This window comes from Diabrotica virgifera, chromosome 3 (assembly GCF_917563875.1).
Source record: "Diabrotica virgifera virgifera chromosome 3, PGI_DIABVI_V3a".
In the NCBI taxonomy this organism is placed as follows: domain Eukaryota; kingdom Metazoa; phylum Arthropoda; class Insecta; order Coleoptera; family Chrysomelidae; genus Diabrotica; species Diabrotica virgifera.
In genome coordinates, this window is record NC_065445.1 from 108020973 (window position 1) to 108039092 (window position 18120).

The following is an 18120-nucleotide window of genomic DNA, read 5'->3' on the forward strand; positions in this document are numbered from 1 at the left end:
GCTACGACTATGCTCGCGTGGTCTCCAATGTAAAATGTTTCTCGTCCACCTTTCGTTGTTTTGCCGTGGCACGTGTACTGTCCTATTCAGCTCCATTTCATTTGCGCAATTCTTCCAATAACATATTCCACCTTCGTCCTGTTTCGTACGTCCCATTTCGAATATGTTCTCTCAGAGATACTCTTAAGATAGCTCGTTCGATGGCCCTCTGTGTTGTTCTTAATATATTGGCTGATAACCCTGTAAGTGTCACGGTCTCCACTCCATAAGCCTTATCTGGTAGAATACAACTGTTGAGTACCCTTTTTTCTAGATTTATTGGTATCTTTTTGTTTTTCAACACATCACTGAGTCTTGCAACTGCTGCCCAAATAATTCAGATTCTTATAGCTATCTCGTCCGTTTGATTTTGTTTGTCTAGTTTGATCATGTGACTCTTCGACACTTTCGATCTCACTTCCAACTAAGTCGATTCTGATATTTTGATTTGTCATCACTTTTGTTTTATTTAAATTCATTTTTAAACCGCCTTCCTCAGATTCATGTTTAAGCATCTTTAGTATGTAGATTGGTTCTTCTGTATTGTTGCTTATGAGCACTATGTCATCGGCAAATCTTAGATGACTTCCTTGCGTTATTCATTCCGTTTAATACGGTCCAGAGTTCTATGGAATCGAATGCCCCATTGTACAGCAAAAACAACAATACAAATGAAATATTAACGGTAGGCGGCCAGCAGTCTGAGAGAGTAAAAAATATATTTACTGGGAACGATAATCACAGAAAATAACGATTATACTCCAGAAATAAGAGAGAGAATTGAAAAAGCACGTGCCAACTTCGTGAAAATGAAAAAGATTTTATGCAGCAAAGATCTGATATTGGCCCTCAGAATAAGGCTAATTATAATATGTTATGTATATGGTATGTTAAACAGTAAATGGTTAAGTTTAATTAGTTACCACTATAAACAGACCGGATTAACCGATAATAGTATAAAAGGCCCGGTTTCAGGTAAAATTTATTTTAGGCTTTATTATGGGAGTACCGTCTAGTCAGTGTTAATTGCAAAAGACCAACTCTGTCTACCTCGGTGGCTTATCGCTCCGGGTGGGTCTTAACAATGGGCCAGGTCAGATAAATTTAATAATATTTACGACCGCACTAATTGAACTCAAACCATTTACTGTTGAACAAACCATACACAGTGTGCTTTAATACTAAGGAGCTGAATCATGGACATTAAATCGAAATGCAATAAATCGACGAGCAAGACAGAGAAGAACTAGTTTTGGTGTTAGTGAAATAGTTTTGAGTATTTTTTTCTGTTAACAATCATTTTTAATATCTTTATTATAACCTTTTTGGACCTTATTCTGCGGTATCTCATGAAACTGATTACGCAAAAAGATGTCATGGGAATATTTTTCTCAAGAAACACGATGTTTTCGCCTTGCTTAAACATATTTTGCCGAATTTAAGATCAAAATCCTATTCTTTTCTTCTATTCTTTTTCTATCATACATTGACTTTATTCTCTCAGACATTTTTAGTTCTTAACACGTTGATGAACAGAACGTCTATAGACGACATTTTTAAAATAACGAGTTATGACAAAAAATCGGTAGATTTTTTGTCACATTACATCTACAGATGCATATGAAATATAATACGACATCCATGGTCGTCGTCCACATGTTTACAAAAACATATTGTTTCCATAAAACAAATTTAGCAATTTGGCTATTACACTGGCGGACAAAAAATTTAGGTCACTAGATGAATTATTTGATGCCTTGGATTTCCTAAACCTGTTGTCCGATTTGAATGATTTTTTTAGTATGTTATAGCTTTATTATTTAAGAATCTTAATGTGTTAATATTGTTGCTAGACAGGTAAATGTCATTTTATACCGGGTGTAACAATCATACTGTGTTTTTCCTTAAAGTTCGGAACACTCTGTGGAATATTATAATATAGATAAAATATTGAGATTAGAACTCAATTGTAGCCTTAGGCTTTCTTAACATTTTCTTTTCTGATTCATTTGCTATGTTGGAGTATGCACGCCAATGGCGAATATAAAATTCTTAATTGTATGCCAAACAATGCGCAATAACTACCTCTTAAAACCTACCAAATTTCAGTTGCATATCTCAATCGGTTTTAGAGCAACAAATAAACCGTCAGTTGGTAAGAAAAAATTCAACATCCCGTATCACGGAAATTAAGCATTTGTGGACAATGTTTATAAAGCAAACGGTCATTATTTTTTCATGTAGAATTACCACTTAAAGTTTGTCGCCCTTATTTAGAAACACCCTGTATTGATGAAGAACATGGCTAGTTGTTAAAGTACCTAACTTTTTTATTATCCAACATAAGCAAATGAATAAAAAAAGAAAGTGTTAAGAAAGCCTAAGGCTACAATTGAGTTCTAATTTCAATATTTGAGGCGTCCAGAGCAACAGTGGCCTAACCCACATCCCACAATTTTACCAAAATGCTTTTAATACATTAAAGTTATGCATTACTTCAGTGTTTTCAGATGCAGGGTGGCTGAAGCAACCATTGCTTGAACTAGTCTGCATCTGAAAACACTTAAATAAAGAATAACTTTAATGTAATAATATCGTTTTGGTAAAATTGTGGGATGTTTGTTAGGCCACTGTTGCTCTGAGCGCCTCATTTTATCTATGCTATAATATTCCACAGCGTGTTCCGAACTTTAAGGAAAAACACAGTATGATTGTTACACCCGGTATGAAATGACATTTACCTGTCTAGCAAACAATATTAACACATTAAGATTCTTAAATAATAAAGCTATAACATACAAAAAAAATCATTCAAATCGGACAACAGGTTTAGGAAATCCGAGGCATCAAATAATTCATCTAGTGACCTAAATTTTTTGCGCGCCAGTGTATATTCTACTTTGCAAAATTCATATAGTGTCACAACACTTGCTTATACATTTGACGCACTGTCCGTCAACGTGTTAAAAAGTTTATGTATAAACAAAATTTGTGCTAATACATTTTTACAAGATTGCAAGCGGTCATAAAATTTTATTACCATTTTTCAGTGTGAGATAAAGCGTCGTTTAAACACAACGATAAGTCACAGCAACTAGTTGTGATGACAAGTTGAAACGCTGTTTAGACGCTGCGATTCAATGCGATACCACCTTCAACCCAACTCCAACTTTGATAAGTTGTGCGATGCACCGTTTACACACAGTGATAAGTTGCAACAACTCGATTGACCTTGATAAGTTGTTTGATTTATCGCTGTGTTTAAACGACCCTTAAAGCGTCGTTTAAACACAACGATAAGTCACAGCAACTAGTTGTGATGACAAGTTGAAACGCTGTTTAGACGCTGCGATTCAATGCGATACCACCTTCAACCCAACTCCAACTTTGATAAGTTGTGCGATGCACCGTTTACACACAATGATAAGTTGCAACAACTCGATTGACCTTGATAAGTTGTTTGATTTATCGCTGTGTTTAAACGATCCTTAAAGCGTCGTTTAAACACAACAAGTCACAGCAACTAGTTGTGATGACAAGTTGAAACGCTGTTTAGACGCTGCGATTCAATGCGATACCACCTTCAACCCAACTCCAACTTTGATAAGTTGTGCGATGCACCGTTTACACACAATGATAAGTTGCAACAACTCGATTGACCTTGATAAGTTGTTTGATTTATCGCTGTGTTTAAACGATCCTTATGAGATGACTAACAACTGGAATATTTAGTTACCGAGAAACATAATATGCAATTAGTCTATGATGTGAGGCCGCTCTCGTCTGAAAAAAATTCTGATTTGGTTTCTTTGCGGATTCCTATTCAAAAATGTCCCCTTTAAATAAATCAGAAGGGTGCCGGCGAAATTTTTGGGCAGAAATTGTCTAACTAAACAATGTTTCTAAACAAATTCACAAGATTGGTAATTGGTATTTAGTGTAACTCAATCTGAATATTTCTGAATCTATTTCGATTATGACTGGTCGATGTTGGCTGAGGGGGGGAAACTATGGAGTACGGTTCGGAAGCTTGGGAGTAGTTGCAACTGTGAGTTACTCGAAACCCAGCATAGATCGAGGTTGCGCCTTTGCGCCATCTCCTATAAAAGAAAGTAGTTTTATCTTTTAGACTATGAATAAGGTGAATATTGATTTCTTCGGCCAACTCCAGGAGTTTCCCTCATTTACATATGGTGACTGCTTAAGTCCTGTAAACTGTAGGTTGGTTGTTGGTTTTCCACAGTTTTGTCGTGCGATATGATTGGCGTATGTAATTGGTACATTGTAAATAATTAAATAAATAAATAAATTGTTTAAAAAACTATGGTAATAATAATATACAAAATTTAAAGAGAAGTAGTCCCGGTTGTGTGGTAGCTCCCGCATGAAAAATGCTTCCCATTCAGTTTCTCTGGAATTCCTGCTCAAAAATGTCTCCTTTAAACTTTATGAGAAGGGTGCCGGACGGCATTTTTGGGCAGAAATTGTTTAAATAACTTTTTTCTACAACCGTGTTAAAAATGCAATTTTTAGCACTCCATACGAGCGTTAAGAATGCTACTTTAAAATTTTTAAGGCACTGCAGTTAAAAGTGAATTGTCAAATTGTGAAACGTAAAAATATTTATATTTCATATTTCATTTATTAACATTAATATTAATAGTACAACTTGCTCAATTTGAAAAAGGTAGTTTAAAACGTTTTGTAAAATTTAAATTAAACTGTATTATTGCATTTTTAACACGTTTGTAGAAAAAACTATTAAAATTTGTTAGAATATACTTACAACAATAAAAGTAGATGTTATTCTATATTTTGTTATGTTATGATTTACGTATTGACAATATAGACGGTTTTGATGTAATGTCAAGAAAAATATAAAAATGGAATGTCAGTCAAGTTCAAGTAAAAGTTTTTGTAGGTATTGTCATTGTCCTGTAAATGAGAATGAATAAATTATAATTGTTGATATATAAGACGTTTGTAGAAAAAATATTGTATGATATACGTGTTAAAAAGTACATTTTTAAGGCACTTTAATGTGAATTGCAGAATTCGCTTCGCTGATTCTGCAAACTTTCACATGCCTGCCTTAAACGTGTACTTTTAAACTTTTAACACTTATCATAAATAACTATTAAATTTTATTTTTAACGCGCATAATTAACAAGTAAAAAACGATTAATTTTTGAAATAAGCCCCGGTTACCCAGCAAAATCTTAAAATTAAATGTTTAAGCTTCGATTTTAGGCACTTGTCAACTACAAAAATAATAATAATTATCAGTTTTCAAGCCTCTAACTCGAATATGCGTATGTTCGCATTTTTCAGATTTTCAATCGCTTATAACTCAAAAACTGTGAACTTGTCAGAAAAATGAAAACAAACTTTTTTATTTAGTATTACCCTAAAAACCTGAAAAAATATTTTCCCGTGCAAAATAGAAGATTGTTGAAATAGAACCTGCCGCATCGGCATTAAAATTGGATGGACGCATAATAACATCAACGAATTGAACGAATATAATATAGCTCATAGAGAAAGCTTTTATATGAAACAGATGGTCACGTTTATAAGGAGGCTTGTTGACGAGGGATGTTACGGCCGCAGAGCGGGCGGTGGTGAGATGACGGTGACTACGGACGTTGTCAGATCTATGCACCTCCATAGCACCTACTCAGTTGGAACGCAAAATCTTATGCTAAAACGTTACAGGGCCGTAAACTTCTACTCACTATATATTCTTTGATACATTTTAAAAAGAACGGTCTAAATTTAAGACAGAACCGACTACTCTTCATAATTTTGAAAAAAAAATGTTTAAACTTTAATACAAGCACTTGGCTATTTCAGATATATTAATATACATAAATCTAAGTTTTTAAACTTCGAAAATGCGTATTATCGCATTTTTCAGATTTTAAATCGCCCTTAACTCGAAATCTATCAACTTTTGAGAAAAATGGCAACATACCTTTCTTGTTAGAATGGCCCAAAAAACCTAAAAAAATATGTTCCGGAGCAAAAAGGGTGATCTTTTGAATTTCTTAAAAAAAAATTTTTAAACAATTTCTGGCCAAAAGTTTCGCCCTGCGCACTTCATATTTCCTTAAAGAGAACATTTCTGAATAGGAATACGCAGAGAAACCGAACCATAATTTTTTTTAGACGGGAGCGGCATCACGTCATGGACTAAATGTTTCTTGCCAACATTACATTTTGTTATTAGGCCTTGATAAAATTACTGTCTTAAACAATTTGGCAACAGGGCCAATTGAGCCAATGGGTGTAAGGACAGAATAGTGTTCAGGTTTCTACATTATTACAGAGTCATCATGTAGAAATCTACAATTAAGTTGAAAATGTTACCACAGTAACATGCTACAGTACAGCCATCTCTAGGATCAGAAACAAATTAATTAAGGGTTCATATCAACCTTAACCTCTGTTTCCTACATTAATATACTAATCACAGAAACAAAAATAAAATTTGTATAGTAAATAATGGAAAGTGCTGATGACGAGGTCGTTGCTGTTGTGGCAACTCTTTTGTTACTGTCCAAAAATCATAACCATAGTACATAATATTTGGTTGCAAAAGAATTAAATAATCTTCTTGCTAAATTTCAATCATTTTATAGAATGAGTATTCAAACATTTACATTGTTTTATTGTGGGTCCTGGTTAAAAAAAAAAACGATATATTCTTGATATCGTTTATTCGAGTACCACTCCAGGTTATAATTGTACAACTCTTCGTTCTGCTCCGCCACAGAAACCAATACAATATTAAATTCTTGGTCGACATTCATTTTACGCACGTAATTAATTATTCAAAACAATGAAACTGATATCGAAAAATAGAACACGTCCTATTTCATGAAACATGTTTCAAGAAGATAAAAATGTTTCATGGGCATGAATCACTCTCGTTTCATATATATGCGGACGTCTATTTGTTTAGCAGTGTTTTATTTCCATGAAACGTGTTTCACGTTTCTTTGGTGTACGCCTTCCTAGCCAAGCCGCACACCAAAGAAACATGAAACGAAAAACATGAAACATGAAACGAAAAACATGTTTCATGAAAAGAAAACACTGCTAAAAACATCTCAAAGTCCGCCTACTAATGAAACGAGTGTGATTCATGCTCATGACACATTTTTATTTTCGGAGAGTCTCATAAATGGCCGGATATATATTTGTTTAGCAGTGGTTTATTTCCATGAAACGTAATTTACGTTTCATGTTTCTTTGATGTGCGATCGGGCTAAGGCAGGCCCGCACATCAAAGAAACATGAAACGTAAATTACGTTTCATGGAAATAAAACACTGCTAAACAAATATACGTCCGGGCATTTATGAAACTCTCCGAAAATAAAAATGTGTCATGAGCATGAATCACACTCGTTTCATTGGTAGGCCGACTTTGAGATTTGTTTAGCAGTGTTTTATTTCCATGAAACATGTTTCACGTTTCATGTTTTTCGTTTCATGTTTCTTCGGTGTGCGGCTTGCCTAAGATAAAAATGTTTCACACGCATGAATCACACTCGTTTCATTGGTAGGCCGACTTTGAGATTTGTTTAGCAGTGTTTTATTTCCATGAAACATGTTTCACGTTTTATGTTTCATGTTTTACGTTTCATGTTTCTTTGGTGTGCGGCTGCCCTTAGGCTTCACAATTCTAATAAAAATTTAATTCTAAACATACCTTTATCTTACAGACTTATTATGAAAATGCGCCCAAAAGACATGCGCAAAAGATTGATGGTAAAATTCCGCGGCGAAGAAGGCCTAGACTATGGTGGCGTTGCAAGAGAGTGGCTACATCTCTTATCGCGCGAAATGTTGAATCCTCAATACGGCCTTTTCCAATACAGCAGGGACGATCACTACACGTTACAAATCAATCCAGATTCATCGGTTAATCCCGAGCATCTTTCATACTTTCATTTCGTGGGAAGGATATTGGGAATAGCGGTGTTTCATAACCATCAGTTGGAAGGGGGTTTCACCCTGCCGTTTTATAAGCAGCTATTGAACAAACCGATTACGCTTCAAGATATTGAAGGGGTAGATCCTGAATTGCACCGAAGTCTCACCTGGATGTTGTAAGTAATTTCTTAAATGCATTTTTTACTTATAATTTTTTTCCTTTTGATCTTTTATTTACAATCAACATAACAATAAATTTATTTACAACCAAATGATGCTTCGCCTTATAGGTTTATTTCACTGTTGTAATAAATCTTGTGGCCACGTTACTGGAGTCTTCTGATTGCTAGTCCATTCTGGTAGAAATGTTTAATCAGTTCATTGTCGGTGCTAGCTGTATTCATCTCTTACAAAGGGAATATTCAGATCATTTTATTGTGAATAATGAGATTACTGACATACCAAGGTTCATTGCCGGATTGATACCTCTATGGAAGGTTGTCACTCTAACTTTTGCGCGGTCGACAGATACTTCTACCGATTGGTGATTTATCTCTTACTATTTTGACCACACGTGTCTCCCCATTATGCTTATGTGGTTTTTCAATTCTTTTTTTTTTTCTATTTAGCGTCCATTCGTTTATACATCGTTACATAAGGTACGTTACATTTTCATCCAATGTCTTCACTCCTCTTTCGATCTCTCAGCGTATTTCCTGTAATTCTTCTCAGTACTCTCATATCTGCAGTTTCCACTAGTCTTTGTGCTGTGGCTGTATCGGGTCTTGTTTCTGATTACACTGGCTTTATAAATTCTTGACTTCATCTCAGTGTTAATATGTCGGTTTTGCCATATAGTGTTATTAAGGCATCCTGTCAGTCTATCTGCTTTTTGTACTTGATTTCTCGCTTCTTTGTCAAGGTCTCCGCAGCAGGGCAGTGTAATTCCAAGGTATTTTATTTCCATTACTTGTTTAATACCGATGCCATCAATTTCTATTTTACATCTGACTGGTTTTTTACTGATTATCATTGTATTAGTTTTCTGAGATGAAATTGTCATATTGAATTCTTTTGCTCTTATGTCAAATCTGTGGACTAATGTTTGTAGACTATCTTTATTATAGACTATTAATTTTGCGTCGTATGCATAACAGAGTATTTTTACTTCTTTGTTTCCCATTTAGTAACCTCTTCCTTTGTTGATTTCATTCATGATTCAATTTAAGATAGTATGTAATTTATGTAAGACAATACACTCTGGGCCAAAATTAACCGGCCACCTTAAAAATGGGTCATTTTTGATATCTTATACCTCCTAAACCTGTTGTCCGATTTAAGTGATTTTTTAAAATAAATTATAGCCTTATTCCTTGACAATATCGTTATAATAATATTGTTGCTAAACAGGTAAATTTTCATTGTATACCGGGTGTACGAATCAAACTGTGTTTTTTTCTTAAAGTTTGCATCACCCTGTGGAATATTCTAGCATTTGTAGAATACTGAAATTAAAACCTAACTATAGCCTCATGCTTTCTCAACATTTCGTTTATCACCCTGTGGAATATTCTAGCATTTGTAGAATCCTGAAATTAAAACCTAACTATAGCCTCATGCTTTCTCAACATTTCGTTTTTTGATTGATTCGCTTATGTTGGATAATAAAAAAGTTAGGTGCTTTAACAACTAGACATGTTTTTTACCAATACAGGGTGTTTTAAAAAAAATTGGCAAAGTTTAAGGGATAATTCTGCATGAAAAAATGGACAGTTTGCTTTATAAACTTATGTCCGCAAATGCTTCGTTTCCGAGATAGGGGGTGTTGAAATTTTTCTGACAAACTGACGATTTATTTATTGCTTTAAAACCGGTTGAGATATGCAAATGCAATTAGGTGGGTTTTATGAAGTAGGTATTGCATATTTTTTGACACACAATTAAAAATGTAATATTCACCATTGGCCCATATTACCCGTATGCGCGCCAATGGTAAATATTGAATGCTTAATTGTATGCCAAAAAATGTGCAATAACTACGGCTTAAAACCCACCAAATTGCATTTGCATATCTCAACCGGTTTTAAATCAATAAATAAATCGTCAGGTAGTCAGAAAAATTTTAACAGCCCCTATCTCGGAAACGAAGCATTTGCGGACATAAGTTTATAAAGCAAACTGTCATTATTTTTCATGCAGAATTACCCCTTAAACTTTAAGAACATTTTTTAAAAACACCCTGTGTTGATAAAAAACATGTCTAGTTGTTAAATCACCTAACTTTTTTATTATCAAACATAAGCGCATCAATCAAAAAACAAAATGTTGAGAAAGCATGAGGCTATAGTTAGTTTTTAATTTCAGTATTCTACAAATGCTAGAATATTCCACAGGGTGATCCAAACTTTAAGAAAAAAACACTGTTTGATTCGTACACCCGGCATACAATGAAAATTTACTTGTTTAGCAACAATAATATTATAGCGTTATTGTCAAGGAATAAGGCTATAACATATTAAAAAATCACTTAAATCGGACAACAGGTTTAGGAGATATAAGACATCAAAAATGACCCATTTTTAAGGTGGCCAGTTAATTTTGGCCCAGAGTGTAGTATGTAATTTGCTTTATGACTAATATTGCATCTGTACATGTTCTTCAAGTACGAAAACCCTGTTGTTCATCTGCTAAACTTATCCACTGATTCATTAGCTCTTGTAAAATTTTAGTTGTAAGTTTTAGGGTAGTTAGTAAACGGGCTATAACTATATTCATCTTTCAGAGAAAATAACATCGACGGTGTGCTAGACACGACCTTCTCCGTTGAGAACAACAGCTTTGGCATAGTCAAAGTTCACGAACTTAAACCTGGAGGAGCATCGATAGCGGTGACGGAAGAAAATAAAAGGGAATACGTAAAGTTGTACGTAAATTATCGATTTATGAGAGGCATTGAACAACAGTTCCTAGCGTTACAAAAGGGTTTCTCAGAACTCATTCCGTCGACATCTTTGAGGCCATTTGACGAACGGGAGCTGGAACTTGTGATTAGTGGAATCGGATCCATAGATATTGGTAAGTTTTTATATATTGATAAATTTATAAATAGTTGAAAGACTGATAAGTTTGTACACACTTAAATGAATAAGGGAAAATGAAAATGTAGTATGTCAAAGTGTGTAAATAATTTATTTCCTTAGCTGAGCGCTTTCGACATAAACGTCATCATCGGAGCTAATGCTAAAATAATAAAAAGAGATCTTGTAAGAAAAAGAAGTACAAAACTCTTTTTTTACTTACGTCAAATACTAAAAAAGTACCGCTACATAGAGGTGTAAACAAGTGCATCTTAGGAATGTAAATTTGATTTTTAAATTGTGAATGCTAACTTAGTCCTCCGTACAACAGCAAACAGCAAAAAAACAGAAAGAAACGGCCACATACACGTTGCACAAAAACATATAAACTTTTTTCATGGTACGGGTGTCGATATCACCCGTCCATCCTTGGCCTAGTAACAACAGCTGACTGACAAGGTCGGATATTCAAATCTGCTTTTATATGTTCTGCGTTGACGTTGACAGCTGACGTTGAAACATGAATATTTTAACCATATTGAAAGGAAAATTGAAAATTTTTACAATGAAATTGATAAGGAAATGTACCTTAGATGTTTGTACTAATCAACTATTAAATTAATTGATGACATGCTTGATTTTGAGACTAATTGGCCTCACTTACATACACTGTGTTAAGTTAAAAAATTAAAAAAACAAAAAAATTATTAAACAGAAAGTAATGAGAAAGATCAATTTTGATTGTGAATTCTCAAATTCAATATTCAGAAGATGTTAGCTTGTTGAAGTTAAAGATTGAGATAATATTATATTGTTGTTATTTATCATCTTTTTGTCATTTATGTAAGTCATTGCAATGACCTTGACTTGGTGTATGGATATTTTATTAAGTTGAAACCCTAATGTTTATGTAGAAATATTAAATGATTTTATTAAATGCTATGATGTTAAAATGGGTATATTCAGTGTCTATTGTTGTAAGACGTATATACATATTATACAAGCTATCATGTGGTGAGTGTAGTACCACCTATGTAGGAAGGACAATGAGAACCCTTTCTCAGAGAATCAAGGAGCATGTCAGAACTCCAGAAAAATCAAACTTTGGCTATCATGTTAAATCTACCAATCATTCCTTCTCTCCTACTAAAGACAGCCAAATTTTGCATAACATCCCATCTAAAAACTATAGATTAATGAATTTGTTGGAGGACCTGGAGATTTCTAGAGAGATGAAGTCTAATCCTGATTTTTGTGTTAATACTCAGATCAATTTAAATTGTAATTATAAACCTCTCTTCAAGTATCTGTGGGAGACAGTTTAGTAGTGACCTCTTGCAATCTTTTATGTATATAAAAACTATTGTATTTTTATTCAAAATTTAATTTTATAACTTTATATAAAACAAAAAAAAAAAGGAAAACATTTGACTATTGGCCAGATTTATATATACATTATTAATACAGATTCTACCAACAAGTAATGAGAGCCTTAGAAATAAAACACCTAACAACAAAAGTGTTCGAAACTATTTTGTTAAAAATTGAATTCCACCGAACACTATATCCTTCTATTTTGTCATCAACGTCTTACAACAATAGACACTGAATATACCCATTTTAACATCATACATTTAATAAAATCATTTAATATTTCTACATAAACATTAGAAGATGATAAATAACAACAATATAATATTATCTCAATCTTTAACTTCAACAAGCTAACATCTTCTGAATATTGAATTTGAGAATTCACAATCAAAATTGATCTTTCTCATTACTTTCTGTTTAATAATTTTTTTGTTTTTTTAATTTTTTAACTTAACACAGTGTATGTAAGTGAGGCCAATTAGTCTCAAAATCAAGCATGTCATCAATTAATTTAATAGTTGATTAGTACAAACATCTAAGGTACATTTCCTTATCAATTTCATTGTAAAAATTTTCAATTTTCCTTTCAGTATGGTTAAAATATTCATGTTTCAACGTCAGCTGTCAACGTCAACGCAGAACAGATAAAAGCAGATTTGAATATCCGACCTTGTCAGTCAGCTGTTGTTACTAGGCCAAGGATGGACGGGTGATATCGACACCCGTACCATGAAAAAAGTTTATATGTTTTTGTGCAACGTGTATGTGGCCGTTTCTTTCTGTTTTTTTGCTGTTTGCTGTTGTACGGAGGACTAAGTTAGCATTCACAATTTAAAAATCAAATTTACATTCCTAAGATGCACTTGTTTACACCTCTATGTAGCGGTACTTTTTTAGTATTTGACGTAAGTAAAAAAAGAGTTTTGTACTTCTTTTTCTTACAAGATCTCTTTTTTTTATTTTAGCATTAGCTCCGATGATGACGTTTATGTCGAAAGCGCTCAGCTAAGGAAATAAATTATTTACACACTTTGACATACTACATTTTCATTTTCCCTTATTGATAAATTTATATTATATACACTTACAAACAAAAATATTGCAATTTTATTTTGAGTCTGCTTTGACAGTATTTTTATTTTTATAATTACGTATTTTTTATGGGAAATAAGCCACAATTTTACTAAAAAATGAATTTATTAACGTTTCGAAGCCCAAATCGGGTTTCGTTGTCAAAATACAAAATACTATTAAAATAAAACAAACATGTTGTTGCTAAGTAAATTCGAAACGTTAATAAATTCATTTTTTAGTAAAATTGTGGCTTATTTCCCATAAAAAATACGTAATTATAAAAATGCCACAAGGAAATAGCTTCAGAACAGTATTTTTATTTGTTTTGAAAAGTTGTATTTTTCATTGCTAAATAAGTTATGCTGGACTATTCTACGTATTTTAATTGTCAAATAACTTGCATATTGAAGAGCTACAATCAATTTGTAGAGAAATTAATGAAATAGGCTGATTTTGCTTATATGTATCCAGATTTAGCCATACGGCTCACACTCCCTCTAAGGGGAAAATTGACTCATCCCAGATACCTACGGTATCAAAAGGATTGAGCTCTGGTGGGACTCTTTCCGTGTTATCGAGCCCTAGGTGACTTGGAATGCAGGTGTATCTCCCAAAAATTTTCGTACACTTCTGGCCGTCGCGAGTAGTACAGCTTTCTGCATGGTCTTATAAAGATGTTCATTCAGACCCAGCTTTTTTATGCTTTCGAGGAGGGTCTTCGGAATGACTCCAGTAGTAGACATGATAATCGGTATCGTCTGGGTACTTTGCATTCTCCATTGCCTTCGTATTTGAATTTCCAGATCTCTGTACTTGGCGATCTTTTCAGTAAATTTACTACGGAGATTATTGTTGTTAGGTATCGCCACATCAATTAGTGTTGTTTGTTTTGTTAATTTATATATATATATATATATATATGTTATTATAGTTATATGTATTATTATTATTATTATTATTATCAGATTTAGCCATACGGCTCACACTCCCTCTAAGGGGAAAATTGACTCATCCCAGATACCTACGGTATCAAAAGGATTGAGCTCTGGTGGGACTCTTTCCGTGTTATCGAGCCCTAGGTGACTTGGAATGCAGGTGTATCTCCCAAAAATTTTCGTACACTTCTGGCCGTCGCAAGTAGTACAGCTTTCTGCATGGTCTTATAAAGATGTTCATTGAGACCCAGCTTTTTTATGCTTTCGAGGAGGGTCTTCGGAATGACTCCAGTAGTAGATATAACAATAGGTATCGTCTGGGTACTTTGCATTCTCCATTGTCTCCGTATTTGAATTTCCAGATCTCTATACTTGGCGATCTTTTCAGTAAATTTACTACGTAGATTATTGTTGTTAGGTATCGCCACATCAATTAGTGTTGTTTGTCTTGTTAATTTATTAACTAGTACGAGATCTGGTCTATTATGTGCCACTGTTTGGTCTGTGAGCACACTGCGGTCCCAGTATAGCTTGTAGTTGCCATCCTCAAGCATACTCTCAGGAACGTGTTGATAATATGGGAGATGGTCCGTTTGGAGAAGTCCCAACTTGTTAGCTATCTCTTGATGAAGGATTTTTCCCACTGCGTCATGCCGTTCCTTATATTCAGTTGCAGCAAATGCTTGGCAGCCCCCTGTAATATGTTGGATGGTTTCTTGGGCTTGACATCCATATCGGCATCTGTCGTTTTGAACCTGAGGGTCTTTGAAGATATATTTCAGGTAATTTCTGGTTGGTATAACCTGATCCTGAATGGCCAGTAATGAACCCTCCGTTTCAGGGAACATCTTTCCTGATGTCAACCAATAGTTCGACGCTGTATTGTCGACATAGTCTTGGCTGACCTCATTGGGATGTCGCCCGTGCAGAGGTTTACCCATCCAGGCGCGCAGTTTTTCGTCCTTAGTAAGGTGGTTTAAGCGCATTTCTGGTTCCCTCAGTTTGATCGGTGTTGTGTCATCTACTGCGCAAATGGCGCGGTGTAGAGTAGATGTCTCAGCCTGCATCTGAAAATAAGTTCTTAAATTAGCAATTTGTTTATCTAATTGCTCACCTATATCCATAAGCCCTCTTCCTCCTAAATACCGGGGTAATGTCGTTCGTTCTACTGCACTTTTAGGGTGGTGTTTTTGTGCCTTTGTGAGGTGTGTTCGTACTTTTCGCTGAAGATTTTCTATATCCGTTTTTGTCCACTTAACAATACCAAATGAATAGCTAAGCGCGGAACAAGCGTAGGTGTTTAGTGCCTTAAACAAATTTTTACTGTTAAGCTGTGAACGAAGCAGCTGTTTTACCCTTCTTATAAACTCAGTAGTTATCTCAGTTTTCATTTGCTTATGGTCAATTTTCCGCGCCTGCTTTACTCCAAGATATTTGTACATATCGTTGTCGCCCATGGCCTCGATGTTCTGGCCATTTTGCATATCGAATCCACCGGGCTGTACCTTTCCTCTGACTATATTCAAAACACGGCACTTGTCTAGACCGAACTGCATACTAATATCATTAGAGAATGTTTCTACAGTTTTTAGCATCTCTTCTAGGTGTTCTCGAGTGGAAGCCATTAATTTCAAATCATCCATATACAACAGATGATTGAGCTTCGCTACCACAGTATTATTGCTTTTAATGCTAAAACCTGAGTCAGTGGAGTTTAATAGCTGGGAAAGGGGGTTCAAAGCTAAACAGAACCACAATGGACTCAACGAGTCTCCTTGAAATAGGCCCCGGTTGATTGCGATATTTTCGGTTTCGATATTGTTTTCACCAGGTATTTGGAGGTGAATTTTAGTCTTCCAATCTCTCATTATATGCCTTAAAAAGGTCACTATGTTATCATCGACTTTGTATATTTTCAATATATCTATTAGCCATTCATGCGGTACTGAATCAAAGGCCTTTTTATAGTCAATAAAAGCAGTAAAAAGGTTCCTTTTTTTAGTGAATGCCTGGTTAGAAATGACTGAGTCGATGATAAGCTGTTCTTTGCAACCCATGGAACCCTTAGCGCATCCTTTCTGTTGAGGCTCTATGATATTGTTTAGAGCACAATGTTGGTAGATACGCCGGGTTACACAGGATGTGACCAATTTATACAAAGTTGGAAGACAAGTAATTGGGCGGTACTTGGATGGATCTTGGGTATTATTTTGATCCTTGGGTATTAAATAAGTAGTTCCCTGAGTTAGAAATGATGGTAATTCCTGCGGATTAGAAATAACATGATTAATTAATGTTGATAAGCACTCATGAATACTCCAAAACTTTTTAAGCCAGAAGTTCTGGAGTCCGTCTGGTCCAGGAGATTTCCAGTTATGAAGCTCTTTGATGACATTTGAGACTTCTTCAGTCGTGAATGGTTCGTAGTTAGCAGTGACGTAGTGGTGACAGTTGTGCGTCGTATCTTCTATCCAGCCAGCATTGTTCTTAAAAACAGCTGGTGTGGAAAGTTGATTTCCCCAAAACTCATGAATTTCTTCTTGGCTTGGGTAAGACTTGTCGACACTTTCTACGGTGGAATTGAGTTTTCGGTAGAAAGCCTTCTCAGAGTTCTCAAAAAGTGCATTGTCACATTTTCGGTTGTTACTAACTTTATACCTTCTTAATCGTCCTGAATAGACAGAGAGTTTTTGTTTTAATGTATCCAGACACTGTTGGGCTGTGTTATTTTCTGGATCGTATCTCGAGTGTCTTGCAGTGCTCCGCATTATTTCTTCAGCTCTCTTAATGACCTTTCTACTTGTTACACCTCTTACATATTCTGTAACTTGACCAATATCCCTACGCAGTAATTCAATTTTTCCGAGAAGTCTTTTTTCCCAGGGTGCAGTTCTGTTACCAGTCCTTCCGTTATTAGTACCCCGTCGTGTTCTGATCTTAACGCCCATTACATTAGCAATTGCTGTTGCTGCACAGTAGATTAGCATATGCAGATATTCCAATGTGTGGGCTTCTACGACATAATTGGGTAGGACTTCAGTGTTCACAATTTGTAACAGCGCACCTAGTTTCTTACAAGAGTTTATTCGTGGTAGCGGTGGTCTGCTAAGTGGATTTGTTCCATTAAACTCTTGTACGGCACGCGCCATTTCGTTTGCTAGACTATCGCGCAACTCGTTGTTTTCCTGCTGTGTATTGTCAGGTTGAGTTTCTGGTATGGGAAACTCAGGGATCTGCTCATCAAGGATTTCATTAGGGACTTGATCTAAAACTAGCCCTTGGTTGTTAATCTCCCGTTCGACTTCGCTTTTGATCGTATTGCGTCTAGCCTCTGGGATAAGGTTGTTTCTTATGATTACCCGGTATTGATCTGATACTCTTTGCTCCGATACTTGAATATCTGGGTACTCCCTGCAAAATTCGGCATACAGCTGTTGTCTGTAGCCGATCGTTTCTTGACCGAAGTTTGTCACCTTATAATAGGAGCGCAAAATGCTTTCGTTAATGGACACAGTCCATTTCATGCGCTGCCTCGGTCGTCCCGCTTGAGTGAGCGCCGGCTGATGTTCCAGCGCAGCACCTTCAGCGGGTGGAGCTCTTGCTGTTGTTTGGCTCGCTTGTGGTTGTTGTTGTTGTTGGGCTGTAGCTGATTGTATGACAGGGGCCCGCCTCCTCAACACCC

General features: G+C 35.2%; 1 protein-coding gene across 1 annotated transcript in view; it reads left to right on the forward strand.

Annotated features, from left to right (window-relative positions):
* The window catches only part of LOC114339927 (E3 ubiquitin-protein ligase SMURF2), a 135513-nt gene that overhangs the window by 74255 nt on the left and 43138 nt on the right, over positions 1-18120 (forward strand). The window contains exons 9-10 of the mRNA XM_028290612.2: positions 7768-8154; positions 10761-11053. Coding sequence (XP_028146413.1) covers positions 7768-8154; positions 10761-11053 — 680 coding nt within the window. The remainder of the gene's footprint in view (positions 1-7767; positions 8155-10760; positions 11054-18120) is intronic.